Source organism: Scyliorhinus torazame, chromosome 9, assembly GCF_047496885.1.
Source record: "Scyliorhinus torazame isolate Kashiwa2021f chromosome 9, sScyTor2.1, whole genome shotgun sequence".
In the NCBI taxonomy this organism is placed as follows: domain Eukaryota; kingdom Metazoa; phylum Chordata; class Chondrichthyes; order Carcharhiniformes; family Scyliorhinidae; genus Scyliorhinus; species Scyliorhinus torazame.
The window spans coordinates 215,709,190-215,722,647 of NC_092715.1; the positions used below are offsets into that span (position 1 = coordinate 215,709,190).

The following is a 13,458-nucleotide window of genomic DNA, read 5'->3' on the forward strand; positions in this document are numbered from 1 at the left end:
TTATACTGTAACCAAAACTTTGCTGTCTACTGTTCCAAAGATCCAAGACCCGAGCCCCAAAATAATTTTATTTATTTATTTAAAATTTTTATTTTTTATTTTTTAAAAGAATACCCAATTCATTTTTTCCAATTAAGGGGCAATTTAGCGGGGCCAATCCATCTAGCTTGCACATTTTTGGATTGTGGAGGCAAAACCCACGCAAACACGGGGAGAATGTGCAAACTCCACACGGACAGTGACCCAGAGCCGGGATCGAATCTGGGACCTCAGCGTCGTGAGGCTGCAATGCTAACCCACTGCGTCACCGTGCTGCCCTCCGAGCCCACAAATTATGTTACAACACCCTGGGCTAGGGCACGGTCAATTCCAGCCCCACTTGACCCGGAGTCACAGCACAAGTGAATTAACCAACAATTCTTCGAAAAATGCCAGAAATGTTTGGCCCTTGGCTGCCTAATAATTACAGTCACCAGGTTTGTAAATGTAAACACAATTACTGTTTATTTATAACAAAAACTATAATGAAATATGCAGCAAATACAACTAGTTAACTATTATCTAATACCTAACTCCCCACTTTAACTTGGCCTCCCACCCTCCACCCACACAAGACAGACAAACACAGAGGGGTGGAAAGGGATAAAAATCATAAGTAAAAGGAAAAAAGAGTCTTTGTTTCAGATGGTGTTTTTTTTTTTAGCACTTTAGTCCTCTTCAAATTTTGCTGTCAGTTCGAAGTCTTTATTGTAGATTTGTTCAGTCCTCTGTAGTTTCATAAATACAACACTCACAGCTTTCCTAGAGAGAGATAGCAGGTTTTGGTCTTTTTTTGCAGCCTACAATAGTTTTTCTATAGATTCATTCACCCAGATTCTCTACAGTTTGAGGCTACAGTTTGAGGAATACAGCATTCACAAGCTTCCTGGAGATAGCAGGTTCTAGTCTTTGTGCTGTCAGGATCATACTGAAATTCTGTGGGACTCTGAAAATCATTTCACTGGGATAGGATTCAATCACCACCTGTTACAGGGCAGAATGCCTTTTAGGCCAATTCATTGCTACTAGACAATCAATCAAACCCAGTCCCATTCCATCTCTCTCTGGTGCTGACAAGTCTGCAACTCCTGTTTATACCAGCAGAGTGTTCTCTCCTTTAAGTTCTGAATTCTGCTGCTTGCCTTAACGAAACTGGTCCATTAATCATCCTTGGATCAAAAATAAGAATGGCAAAATAAAAGAGAAAATAAGGGAACAAACAGAAAGGACCCTTACACTGTCACATTCTCTCTCTCCCTGTCACATGCCCCCTCTCTGTCTATTTCCAGTTCCCTGTCACATACCGTCTCTCTCCCTCTTTTCACCGTCACATTTTCTGCATCTATTTCCATGTCATATTCTCTCTCTATTTCCGTCACATTCTCTCCCTCTCTATTTCCTTATCACATTCACTCTCTCTATTTCCCTGTCACAGTCTTAATCTCTCTGGCTGTCATTATTCCTCCCTCTTCCTCTATTTCCCCAGCACCTCTTTCTATTTCCTTATCATATTCCCCCACCTCTCTCTATTTCCCTGACATATTATGTGTTTCACTTTATTTCCCTGTCACATTTCTTCTCTCTATTTCCCTGTCATAGTTTCTCTCACTGTCTCTCTCCCTGTCACATTTTGTCCCTCTCTATTTACATTTCCCGGTTACATTCTGCCTCTCTCCATTTTCCCTGTCACATTCTCTCTATTTCCCTAAAACATTCTTTCTCATTCTCTCTACTTACTGTCACATTCTCTCTCTCTATTTCCCTGTCACATTCTCCCTATTTCCCTTCCACATTTTCTCTTGCTATTTCTCTGTCATATTCTCCCTCGTTATCTATTTCTGTCACATTCTCGCTATTTCCCTGCCTCATTCTCCTTATCTATCTATTTCCCTGACACATTCGCTCTCTATTTATCTGTCGTATTCTCTTACTCTCTTTCTCTTTACTTCCCTGTCATTTTCCCTCTCTCTCCATTTCCCTGTCATATTCTCTCTCTCTATTTACCTGTCGCATTCTCTCACTCTCTTTCCCTCTACTTCCCTGTCACATTCCCTCTTTCTCCATTCCCCTGTGACATTCTCTCTCTCCATTTCAGTGGCACTCTTTCCCTCATTCAGTTTCCCTGTCACATTTACTCTCTGTCATATTCTTTCTCTGGCTATTTGACATTCTCTTTCTCTATCGTCCTGAGACATTCACTCTCGTCCTCTCTCTATTTTGCTGTCACATTCTCCCCCTCTCTCTCTGGATTTCCATGTCATATTCCAGTCCTTCTCTTTATTTTGCTGTCACTATCACTCCTTCTCGCTCTCTTTCCCCAGAACATTCCCTCTCTCTCTATTTCCCTGACATTTTTCCTCTCTCCATCTATATTTCCCACGGCATTCTCTTAGCACAGGGCTAAAGAGCTGGCTTTTAAAGCAGACCAAGGCAGGCCAGCAGCACAGTTCAATTCCCGTACCACCCTCCTCGAACAGGCACCGGAATGTGGCGACTAGGGGCTTTTCACAGTAAGTCCATTTGAAGCCGACTTGTGACAATAAGCCATTTTCATTTTCATTTTGCTGTCACAGGGCAGCACCGTAGCATAGTGATTAGCACTGTTGCTTCAGGATCCCAGATTCGATTCCCGCTTGGGTCACTGTCTGCACGTTCTCTGCACGTTGTATGATCAGCCATGATTGTGATGAATGACGGAGCAGGCTTGAAGGGCCAAAAGGCCTCCTCCTGCTCCTATCTTCTATGTATCTATGTTTCCTTCGGCTGCTCCGGTTTTCTCCCACATGTCCTGAAAGACGTGAATGTTAGGTGAATTGGATATTATGAATTTTCCCTCTGAGTACCCGAACAGGCACCCGAATAGATAGTGGCGACTAGGGGCTTAGGGGCTTTTCACAGTAACTTCATTGCAGTGTTAATGTAAGCCTACTTGTGACAATAATATTTTTTAAAAAATTCTCTCTCCCTCTCTATTTCCCTGTCACATTTTCCCTTTCTCTCTATTTCCTGACACATTCTCTCTATTTCCCTGCCACATTCTCTCATTCTCTGCATCCCTGCCACATTCACCCTCTATTTCCTTGTCACATTCTCTCTCTATTTCTGTCACATTCTCTCTCTATTACCCTGTCACATGCTCACTCTCTATTTCCCTGTCATATTCTCGCTCGCTCTCTATTTCCCTGTCACATTCTCTCACTCTATCTGTCACATTTTCTTTCTCTCTCTACACCCCTGTCATATTCCCCCTCTCTATTTCCCTGTCACATTCTCTCTCTATATATATTTTCCTGTCACATTCTCACTGTCTCTAATACTGTCACAATTACTCTTTGCCTCTCTCTATTTCCCTGTCACATTCTCACTCTCTTTCCATGACACATTCTTTCTCTCTCTTTTTCCCTGTCATATTCTCCCTCTCTCTCTATTTCCCTGTCACATTCTCTCTCTTTATTTCCTTTTCCCATTCTCTCTCTCCCTTTCTCTATTTCCCTGTCACATTCTCTCTGTCTCTTTTTCCCCTGTCACATTCACTCCACCTGTCACATTCTATCTCTCTTTCCTTGCCACATTCTCCCTCCCTCTATTTTCCTGTCACATTCTCCCCCTCTCTCCCTCTATTTCCTTGTCACATTCTCTCTCTCTATCTCCCTCTCTTTTTTCCCCTGTCACATTCTCCCTCTCTCTCTATTTCCCTGTCACATTCTCTCTCTTTATTTCCTTGTCCCATTCTCTCTCTCCCTCTCTCTATTTCTGTCACATTCTCTCTCAGTCACTTTTTCCCCTGTCACACTCACTCCCTGTCTGTCAAATTCTATCTCTTTCCCTGTCACATTCTCCCTCCCTCTATTTCCCTGTCACATTCTCTCCCTCTCTTTCCTTGTCACATTCTCTCTCTCTATCTCCCTCTATTTCCCTGTCACATTCTCTCTCTCCCTCTATTTCCTCGTCACATTTTCTCTCTCCCTCCCTTTAATTCCCTGTCACATTCTCCCTCTCTCCCTCCCTCTATTTCCTCGTCATATTCTCTCTCTCTCTCCCTCCCTCTATTTCCGTCACATTCTTTCTTTGTCTATTTTCCTGTCACATTCTCACTGTCTCTACTTCTGTCTCAATTTCTCTTTGCCTCTCTCTATTTCCCTGTCACATTCTCTCTCTCTTTCCCTAACACATTCTTTCTCTCTTTTTCCCTGTCACATCCTCCCCCTCTATTTCCTTTTCACATTCTATTTCACTCTATATTTCCTTGTCACATTCTCTCTATTTCCCTGTCACATTCTCTCTCTCAGTCTCTTTTTTCCGTCACATTCTCTCTTTCTTTCCCTGTCACATTCTCTCCCTCTATTTCCTTGTCACATTCTCTCTCTCCCTCCCTCTATTTCCGTCACATTCTCTCTCTCCCTCCCTCTATTTCCCTGTCACATTCTCTCTCTCTCTCTCTTCCCCTTCCTCTATTTCCCTGTCACATTCTCTCTCTCTCTCTTCCCCTTCCTCTATTTCCCTGTCACATTCTCTCTCTCTCTCTTCCCCTTCCTCTATTTCCCTGTCACATTCTCTCTCTCGCTCTGGCCCCTCCCCTGTGCCGGTGATGATTGTTGCGGAAACGGCTCCGCCTGATCCGGATCGCGGCGGGATTCTGGAGTCGAGTCAGTGAGTCCGCTCCGGGTGACAATCCTGTGCTCCCGGCCCGCCGCCTCGCCGAGCCCGGCCCCCGGCCCCCGGCCTCCAGCCTCCAACTCCCCCCCCCCCCGCCTACCGCAATGTCTATCTTCCAGTCGGCCTTCGACTTCCTCTCCGGTTCGCCGGGCCTAGCCGCCGGCCGCGATCATAACGACTTTGTGGGGCAGACGGTGGAACTGGGCGACGTGAAGCTGCGGATCAAGCGGGTCATCGCCGAGGGTGAGTGTTGCGCGGTCCGGGCACAGCAAGGCAGGAAAACCCGGCACCGGCACGGGAGCCGATCCGGCCTAGAGCCCGGGGCTTCGGCGGCAGATAGACGCAGGTTTCTGGGGAGAGGGAGGGGGTGCTGGTATTCAGTGTCAGTGATACCCTGGGGGTGGGGGTATTCCGTGTCAGTGATCCCCTGGGGGGTGGGGGTATTAAGTGTCAGTGATACCCTGGGGGTGGGGGTATTCCGTGTCAGTGATCCCCTGGGGGGTGGGGGTATTAAGTGTCAATGATCCCCTGGGGTGGGGGGGAATATTGTGTCAATGATCCCCCTGGGGTGGGGATATTCAGTGTCAATGATCCCCCTGGGGTGGGGGTATTCAGCGTCAGTGATCCCCTGGGGGTGGGGGGAATATTGTGTCAATGATCCCCTGGGGTGGGGGGGAGGATATTCAGTGTCAGTGATCATCGGCGGGGTGGGGGGGAGGATATTCAGTGTCAATGATCCCCTGAGGTGGGGGGATAGTCAGTGTCAATGATCCCCTGGGTGGGGGGGTGGATATTGTGTCAGTGATCCCCTGGGGGGGGGGGGGGTATTGTGTCAGTGATCCCCTGGCGGTGGGTGGGATATTGTGTCAGTGATCCCCAGGCGTTGGGGGGATATTCAGTGTCAACGATCCCCGGGGGGGGGGGGGGGGGGGTGGATATTCACTGTCAATGATCCTTGGGGTGGGGGGGGATATTGTGTCAGTGATCCCCTGGGGGTGGGCGGATATTCAGTGTCAGTGATCACTTGGGGTGGGGGGATATTCAGTGTCTGTGATCCCCTGGGGTGGGGGGATATTCAGTGTCAATGATCCCCTGGGGTGGGGGGATATTCACTGTCAGTGATCCCCTGGGGTGTGGGGATCGTCAGTGTCAGTGATCACTTGGGGTGGGGGGATATTCAGTGTCAGTGATCCCCAGTGGTGGGGGGATAGTCAGTGTCAGTGATCCCCTGGAGTGGGGTGGATATTGTGTCAGCAATCCCATGGGGTGGGGGAATATCCAGTGTCCGTGATCCCCTGGGGGGGGGGGGTGGATATTCAGTGTCAATGATCCTCTGGGGTGGGGGGATGGTCAGTGTCAATGATCCCCTGGGGTGGGTGGGATATTGTGTCAGCGATCCCCTGGCCGTGGGGGGATATTCAGTGTCAGTGATCCCCAGGGGTGGGGGGGATATTCAGTGTCAGTGATCCCCTGGGGGTGGGGGGGATATTCAGTGTCAGTGATCCCCAGGGGTGGGGGGGGATATTGTGTCAGTGATCCCCTGGGGGTGGGTGGGATATTCAGTGTCAGTGATCCCCAGGCGTTGGGGGGATATTCAGTGTCAATGATCCCCGGGGGGGGTGGATATTCACTGTCAATGATCCCTGGGGTGGGGGGGATATTGTGTCAGTGATCCCCTGGGCGTGGGGGGATATTGTGTCAGTGATCCCCTGGGCGTGGGGGGATATTCAGTGTCTGTGATCCCCAGGGTCGGGGGCGATATTCAGTGTCAATGATCCCCTGGGGTGGGGGGATATTCAGTGTCAATGATCCCCTGGGGTGGGGGGATATTCAGTGTCAGTGATCCCCTGGGGTGTGGGGATCGTCAGTGTCAGTGATCCCCTGGAGTGGGGTGGATATTGTGTCAGCGATCCCATGGGGTGGGGGAATATCCAGTGTCCGTGATCCCCTGGGGGGGGGGGTGGATATTCAGTGTCAATGATCCCCTGGGGTGGGGGGATGGTCAGTGTCAATGATCCCCTGGGGTGGGGTGGATATTATGTCAGTGATCCCCTGGGGATGGGGAGATATTCAGTGTCAATGATCCCCTGGGGGTGGGGGTATTCAGTGTCAATGATCCTCTGGGGTAGGGTGGGGGGATATTCAATGTCAGTGATCCCCTGGGGGTGGGGGGAATATTGTGTCAATGATCCCCTGGGGGTGGGGGTATTCAGTGTCAATGATCCCCTGCGGTGGGGGGAATATTGTGTCAGTGATCCCCTGGGGTGGGGGGGATATTGTGTCAATGATCCCCTGGGGTGGGGGGATATCCAGTGTCAGTGATCCCCTGGGGGTGTAGATATTCAGTGTCAGTGATCCATGGGGGGGTGGGGGGGATATTCAGTGTCAATGATCCCCTGGGCTGGGGGGGGGATGTTCAGTGTCAATGATCCGCTGGGGTGGGGGGGGGTATTGTGTCAGTGATCCCCTGGGGGTGGGGGGATATTCAGTGTCAGTGATCCCCAGTTTGGGGGGTGGGGGGTGGATAGTCAGTGTCAATGATCCCCTGGGGTGGGGGGATGGTCAGTGTCAATGATCCCCATGGGTGGGGGGATATTCAGTGTCAAGTGGGGGGGGATATTCAGTGTCAGTTGTCCCCAGGGGTGGGGGGATATTCAGTGTCAATGATCCCCGGGGGGAGGGGGGGGGGTGGAGTGGACATTCAGTGTCAATGATACCCTGCGATGGGGTGGGGGATATTCAGTGTCAGTGATCCCCAGGAGTGGGGGATATTCAGTGTCAGTGATCCCCTGGGGTGGGGTGGGGGGATATTCAGTGTCAGTGATCCCCTGGGGTGGGGGGATATTCAGTGTCAGTGATCCCCTGGGGTGGGGGGATATTCAGTGTCAGTGATCCCCTGGGACGGGGGGATATTCAGTGACAGTGATCCCCAGGGGCGGGGGGATATTCAGTGTCAGTGATCCCTTGGGGTGGGGGATATTCACTGTCAGTGATCCCCTGGGGTGGGGGGATATTCAGTGTTAAAGAATCCCTGCGTTTGGACATATTCACTGTCACTGTGGTCCTGGGTGGGATAATAATCAGTTATCAGTAACGTCCAGATGTGGATGAATATTCAGAGTCCAGTAATAAGCCTTTGATGTGGGAAGTCTTAATGGACTTGTTGGGGTGTGTGGGGTGGTTGTTGGCCTACAGTGGGAGATTCCAAGGGGGATATGGAGAGAGACCCCACTGGCAGGCCTTTGTATGAATACAGTCAATGTAACTGAAGGAACAATATTCAACCCCTAAAATCTCAGGGGACATTGCAATCTTATGTTGATTGCTCACTCCCAACCTTCTTCCCATATGCCTAGTTTGTCTCGGGGGCTGTTTCTGGTTTTCCTTCTAACCTCTTGCGTAAACTTTGGTTTCCACCATCCCACCTCTTTTGTGGAAACTGTGACTAGCAGTCAGTTCCTGTAATTGCATCATGATAATTTCTACCTGCTTTTTGTACAGGTTTGGAGAATGTTTTTATAGTTTTTAGCATCTAATCCACATAATTTGTCAGCTGCTATTAAAAAAGTATTTATTTACCATTTTGGGTGCAGAGTTGAGTGGAATTTATGTTGGCACTATTGTAATCTTGTAGAAGTGGTGCAGTAATGCGTTTGAAGCCTGTGATGTGTTTGGATTCTGAATAACGTTGTGCTGTGTTTGAGAACCAACTTTTCTTTGTGCCTCCTCAAGTTTCTCTTTAGTTTTCCCTACTCTTCAGTTATTCACCGTGAAGATCATTCATTCCTGATCTGTGATCCCATGGATGCCAGTTGACCTTTGACACCTCACTCAGCTGGCTACACAGAAACTTTGCTCAACTCATGTTCCCAAATGGGCATTTTCAACAGGATTTATAGGGAGTGAACAGGGAGAACCTTAGCAAATTTTCCGACTGTTGCCCCATATTAGATCAACTAACTTAGCAAAGGCTTCTGATTATCTCTGGTTCCTTTTTTGTTCATGTGATTTATTTTGTAACCTTTCCATGTAGCGTTTATATATTGATTTTCATTCAGTTGCCTGGGTTTTGCAGCTTGTTGGTTGTTCATGCATCTAGCAGATACTGGCCTGGGCTTTGCTGTAGTAATGATTGCGAAACTATCAGTCTGTCATTATTCCCTCTCTGAAACTGACAGCAACTTCTGGGGTCCACACAGAACTATTTAAGTGTGGAAGTCCTGAAGTTGCTGTCAGTCATTTTATACTTTGCCATCGGGTGCGATATTGAAGTCCCCTGGTCTGCAATCAATTTGAAATCATTGAACTGATGGAAATCTGCCCTTTTTAAAATATCTTTTTGTTAACAATTACTGCAACAAAGTAACAAAAATAGTAATTATCAGTGCAAAACTGGTACATACAGAACAAGAATTAATGCATATATAGGAATGAGTAAGACAGGATAAATTTGGAACCATATACTAAAGGAACTAGTGCTAAAATTTTTAATTCCAACTAATCAATCCAAAAACAAATTGACAGATTGCGGGGGGGGGGGGGGGAATAAGGCCATATAAGTACAGTTCAGGTCGCACACCCTCATGTAGTGAGAGATTAAGGCAAACAAAATGGAATGGCTCAGGAGGAGGGGGGGGGGGGGGTGGTAGTGTCACGAGCAGGAGGGGCTCAGACAAGGTGGAGTCTAGAAAAAGTCATATAAAACTCGCAGCCAAAACCCAAAACCTTCCGGTCCTGTGGCCTTGCCCGGCTCAAGCTCCCTAATGGACACAACTACCTCATCTAAGGGCCAAACGCTGACTCTGAAACCTCCGGAAATGAAGGGAAGCGAAAAATGTTCCATACCTGTCATCACATTATCAGACTGATCTGACTTGCATAACTCCGCAGAGAAATCCTTAAAAGCCCCATTAATCTTTGCTGTCTTCGTAACCAACCCCCCCCCCCCCCCCACCCACCAAATCCCCCCCCCCACCCCCCACCATACTCCAGGGGGATAGCCCTAGTATCTGCCGCCTCTTTAGTCAAGCAGGCTAAGTACTTACTCGGCTTATTCCCAAACTCATACAGTTTGTGCCTTGAAAATTTTAAGCTTCTCTCCGCCTGCTGAGACAATAAGGAATCAAGAACCACCTTTGTTGCATTAACTTCCTTCAACAATTGCTAGAGGCATTCCTATACCCATCCTCAGCTTCAGCCACACAGACCACCAGTCGATGTTGGCTCTCCAGCATTCTATGCCTTTTAGCCATGTAAAAAATAGCCAGACCCCTAGCATTGGCCTTACAAATCTCCCATAGGATGGAAGGAATAATATCACGAGTCAAGTTTACTGAGTAGAAAAAGTCAAACTCCTTCCTGAAATCGGTGGTGAAAGATATATCCCTGAGCAAGGAGCTGTCAAACTGTCAAACCACCATGATCTAGACCCGGGGGGAAAAGGAGCCCTCGAGCAAAAATTCCAGAAAGACTGGAACATGGCCCGGTGCACAGTGGTTAGCACTGCTGCCTCACGGCCCCGAGGACCCTGATTCGATCCCGGCCTCGGGTCACTGTCAGCGTGGAGTTTGCACATTCTCCCCATGTCTGCGTGGGTTCCACCCCCACAACCCAAAGATGTGCAGGGTGGGCGAATTGGCCACGCTAAATTGCCCCTTAATTGGAAAAAAAGAATTGAGTGCTCTAAATTTTCAAATAAAAGACTGGAACGTGACCAGAGATTACGATACTATCTATAGAACAAGAGGAGATGAAAATTAGTATCATTCTAGGTACGAAAAAATAGTTAATTCTAGCGTGACTGATGGGGGTTCTGAGAAGAAAGTAAAATCTCTATTCTTGGGTTCTGGTCCTCCAGACATTCTAATATCTTACCTCCGCAAACGCCAAAGCCAATGCATGAGCTTGCAGGTAGGGGAGGGGAGGCTCCGAGTAATCGGGAGCTGGTCTACCAAGGGGCTGCCCTTTTATGCTATTTGTCTTGGTGTAAAAATGCTTGTAATAGATGAAGTAATAAGTTCATAATTACTATTGAGTAGCCTCACTGGATCGGAAAACTAATTTTACATTTGTGGAATGTCACATTTCTCTATTTTTAATAAAAAAAAACACATGTCAAAATTTTTTTAGAAAGGTTTGATATTCAGCTTCCACCTAAATCCCATGTGTATGTGACTTATTTAGTGCACTAAAATGTAATTTAAGTTGAAGGATATTCAGTTCATTTTATTTCCTGATTGCTTCAGTGTAATTCGTTGCTTTATGCCATTTGGTGGATGCCTGGGGATCCCCTTGACTTGGCACTAGCTTTAAATTAAAATCATGAAAAGGGAAATCCATGCCATAAAGATTGCTTTATTTTTGTGGGTAACTTTCTCTGATGTCAGTGGTGAGTGCTGATCGTGAAATCTGAGCATGTATGTGTTAACTAAATTATATATAGGCCAAAGGATGCATATTAATATGAAGTCGTCACTGCCATTGGCGTTTCTGTGGCGATGTACAGAAAAGCTTTGAGGTTAAAAAAACTTGCCTGGTATTATACTTTTCACAATGTTTGTTATTGCTTATACTTAGAATGTTGAATTGATTTATATGTACGGCCAAATTGTGTCGGGAGAAAATGCGCTTAGAGGAGAATGTTATACAAATATACAAAAGATCGAAGCTAAAAGAAAAAAGAAAGACTTGCATTTATTTTGTGCTTTTCACCAATGGATGTCCCAAAATGCTTCAAAGCCAATTTGAATCTTAGTCATATAATGCAGGCAATGCGGCAATCTATTTGCGCCTAACCAACTCCCACAAACAGCAATATGATAATGATCAGATCATCATTTTTTTTGTTAATTTGATTGAAGGATACTGGGGATAACTGCTCTTCAAAATAGTGCCAGGAAGCGGGTGAGGGTGTGATTGAGGGGGGGGGGGGTGATGAATAAAAGGGTGGCTTTTTCTGTGGGTAATATATTAGCAGACTCAGGTGAGAGGTACGTGATCATCAGTGGGTCGCTGGGGGCCACTCCTGTGGTGTTTGACAATGAGTTTGCAGCGAACTGGGATGACACAGCATTCATTATCTCATTAGAGAGGCTGGCATTTATCCCAGAGTGGGGTGGGGTGGGGGGCTTCAATTGTGTTTTGGGTCCTAAATTGATTTGGTCGAGTCCCAAGTCTCAGCATCGATCAGGGATGGCAAAGGAATTATTGGTGTTCATGGATCAGATGGAGGGGCAGATCAGTGGAGGTTGAAGTTTCCGAGGGATAAGGAGTTTCTCATGTCCATTGGATCTACTCCCTTAATTAACTTCTTTGTGGTGGGTAGGTCCCTGCTCCGTGAGGTGAGGGGGACGGATTACCCAGCACTCGTTATATCGGACCGCGCTCCGCATTTTGTGGATCTGATGTTGGAGCTGGGCTGCTCTCAGCGACGCCAATGGAGACTGAACACAGCTTTGTTCATGGATAAGAGTTTTTGTGAGTGGGTATCCTTTGCCATTGGGGATTATGTTGGGTTCAACAAGAATGAGGCAGTCTCCTTGTCCATGCTCTGGAAGACCTGAAGGTAGTTGTTAGGGAGGGAAGATAATCTCTTTTAAGGTGCATAGGGATGAAGCTGGAAAGGCAGAGACTGGTGGACTCCATTCTTGAGGTGGACCGTCAGTACATGATTGCCCTGTGCTGGAGTTATTGATGGACAGAAAAAGTTGCAAATGGATTTTGAATTGTTGTCAATGGGAAAGGTGGTGACCTAACTGCGTTGCTCGAGGAGGACTTTCTATGAGTATGGGGAGAAGGCCAGTTGCCACCAGCTGATGTGGCAGGCGGTCTCCTTGGAGTTAGTGCAGGTCAGGGACTTGGGTGGCTGGATAGTTTCTGTCCCGGAGAAAGTTAATGAGGTGTTTGAGGCCTTTCACCATGAGCTGTATGAGTCAGAGCCTCCAGTAGAGGGCTCATAAATTAGGCAGTTTTTGGATGGGATGATCTTCCCAGAGCTGAAGCAGGAGAGAAAGCTAGAGATTGGAGACGTTGATAGGGCTAGAGGAGATCATGAGTTGTATTTGGTTAATGCAGTGGGGCAAAGCACCAGGTCCGGATGGGTTCCCCTTTGAATTTTACAAACAGTTTGCTGGTCAGTTGGACCCGGGATGTTGCTGGTCACTCTGATGCAGATATTAATTTCCTTGATCCTGGAGAACATAGAACAGTACAGCACAGGCCCTTTGATGTTGTGCTGACTATTCATCCTAATCTAAGATCAACCTAACCTGCACCCCTCAAATTTATTGCTGTCCATGAGTCGCTTAAATGTCCCTAATGACTCTGACTCCACCACCTTTGCTGGCAGTGCATTCCACGCACCCACCACTCTCTGTGTAAAGAACCTACCTCTGACATCTCCCCTATACCTTCCTCCAATCACCTTAAAATTATGTCCCCTCATGACAGCCATTTCTGCCCTGGAGAAAAGTCTCTGGCTATCCACTCTATCCATGCCTATCATCACCTTGTACACCTCTATCAGGTCACCTCTCTTCCTTCTTCACTCCAGTGAGATAAGCCCTAGCTCCCTCAACCTTTCTTCATAAGACATGCCCTCCAGTCCAGGCAGCATCCTGGTAAATCTCCTGTGCACCTTCTCCAAAGCATCCACATCCTTCACATGAGGCAACCAGAACTGGACACAATATTCCAAGTGAAGGACAAGGATCTCATGGAATGTGGGTTGTATTGGCCTATTTTGTTAAATGCTGACACTAAGTT

The 13,458-nt window shown here is 47.3% G+C and overlaps 1 protein-coding gene across 2 annotated transcripts in view; it reads left to right on the forward strand.

Moving 5' to 3' along the window:
• The first annotated feature begins 4,117 nt into the window (after positions 1-4,117).
• The window catches only part of gak (cyclin G associated kinase), a 215,773-nt gene continuing 206,432 nt past the window's right edge, over positions 4,118-13,458 (forward strand). The window contains exon 1 of one of the 2 annotated variants that reach the window (XM_072517104.1): positions 4,118-4,938. In XM_072517104.1, coding sequence (XP_072373205.1) covers positions 4,800-4,938 — 139 coding nt within the window. In that variant the 5' untranslated portion in view covers positions 4,118-4,799. The remainder of the gene's footprint in view (positions 4,939-13,458) is intronic. The other variant, XM_072517103.1, reaches the window with a different exon arrangement.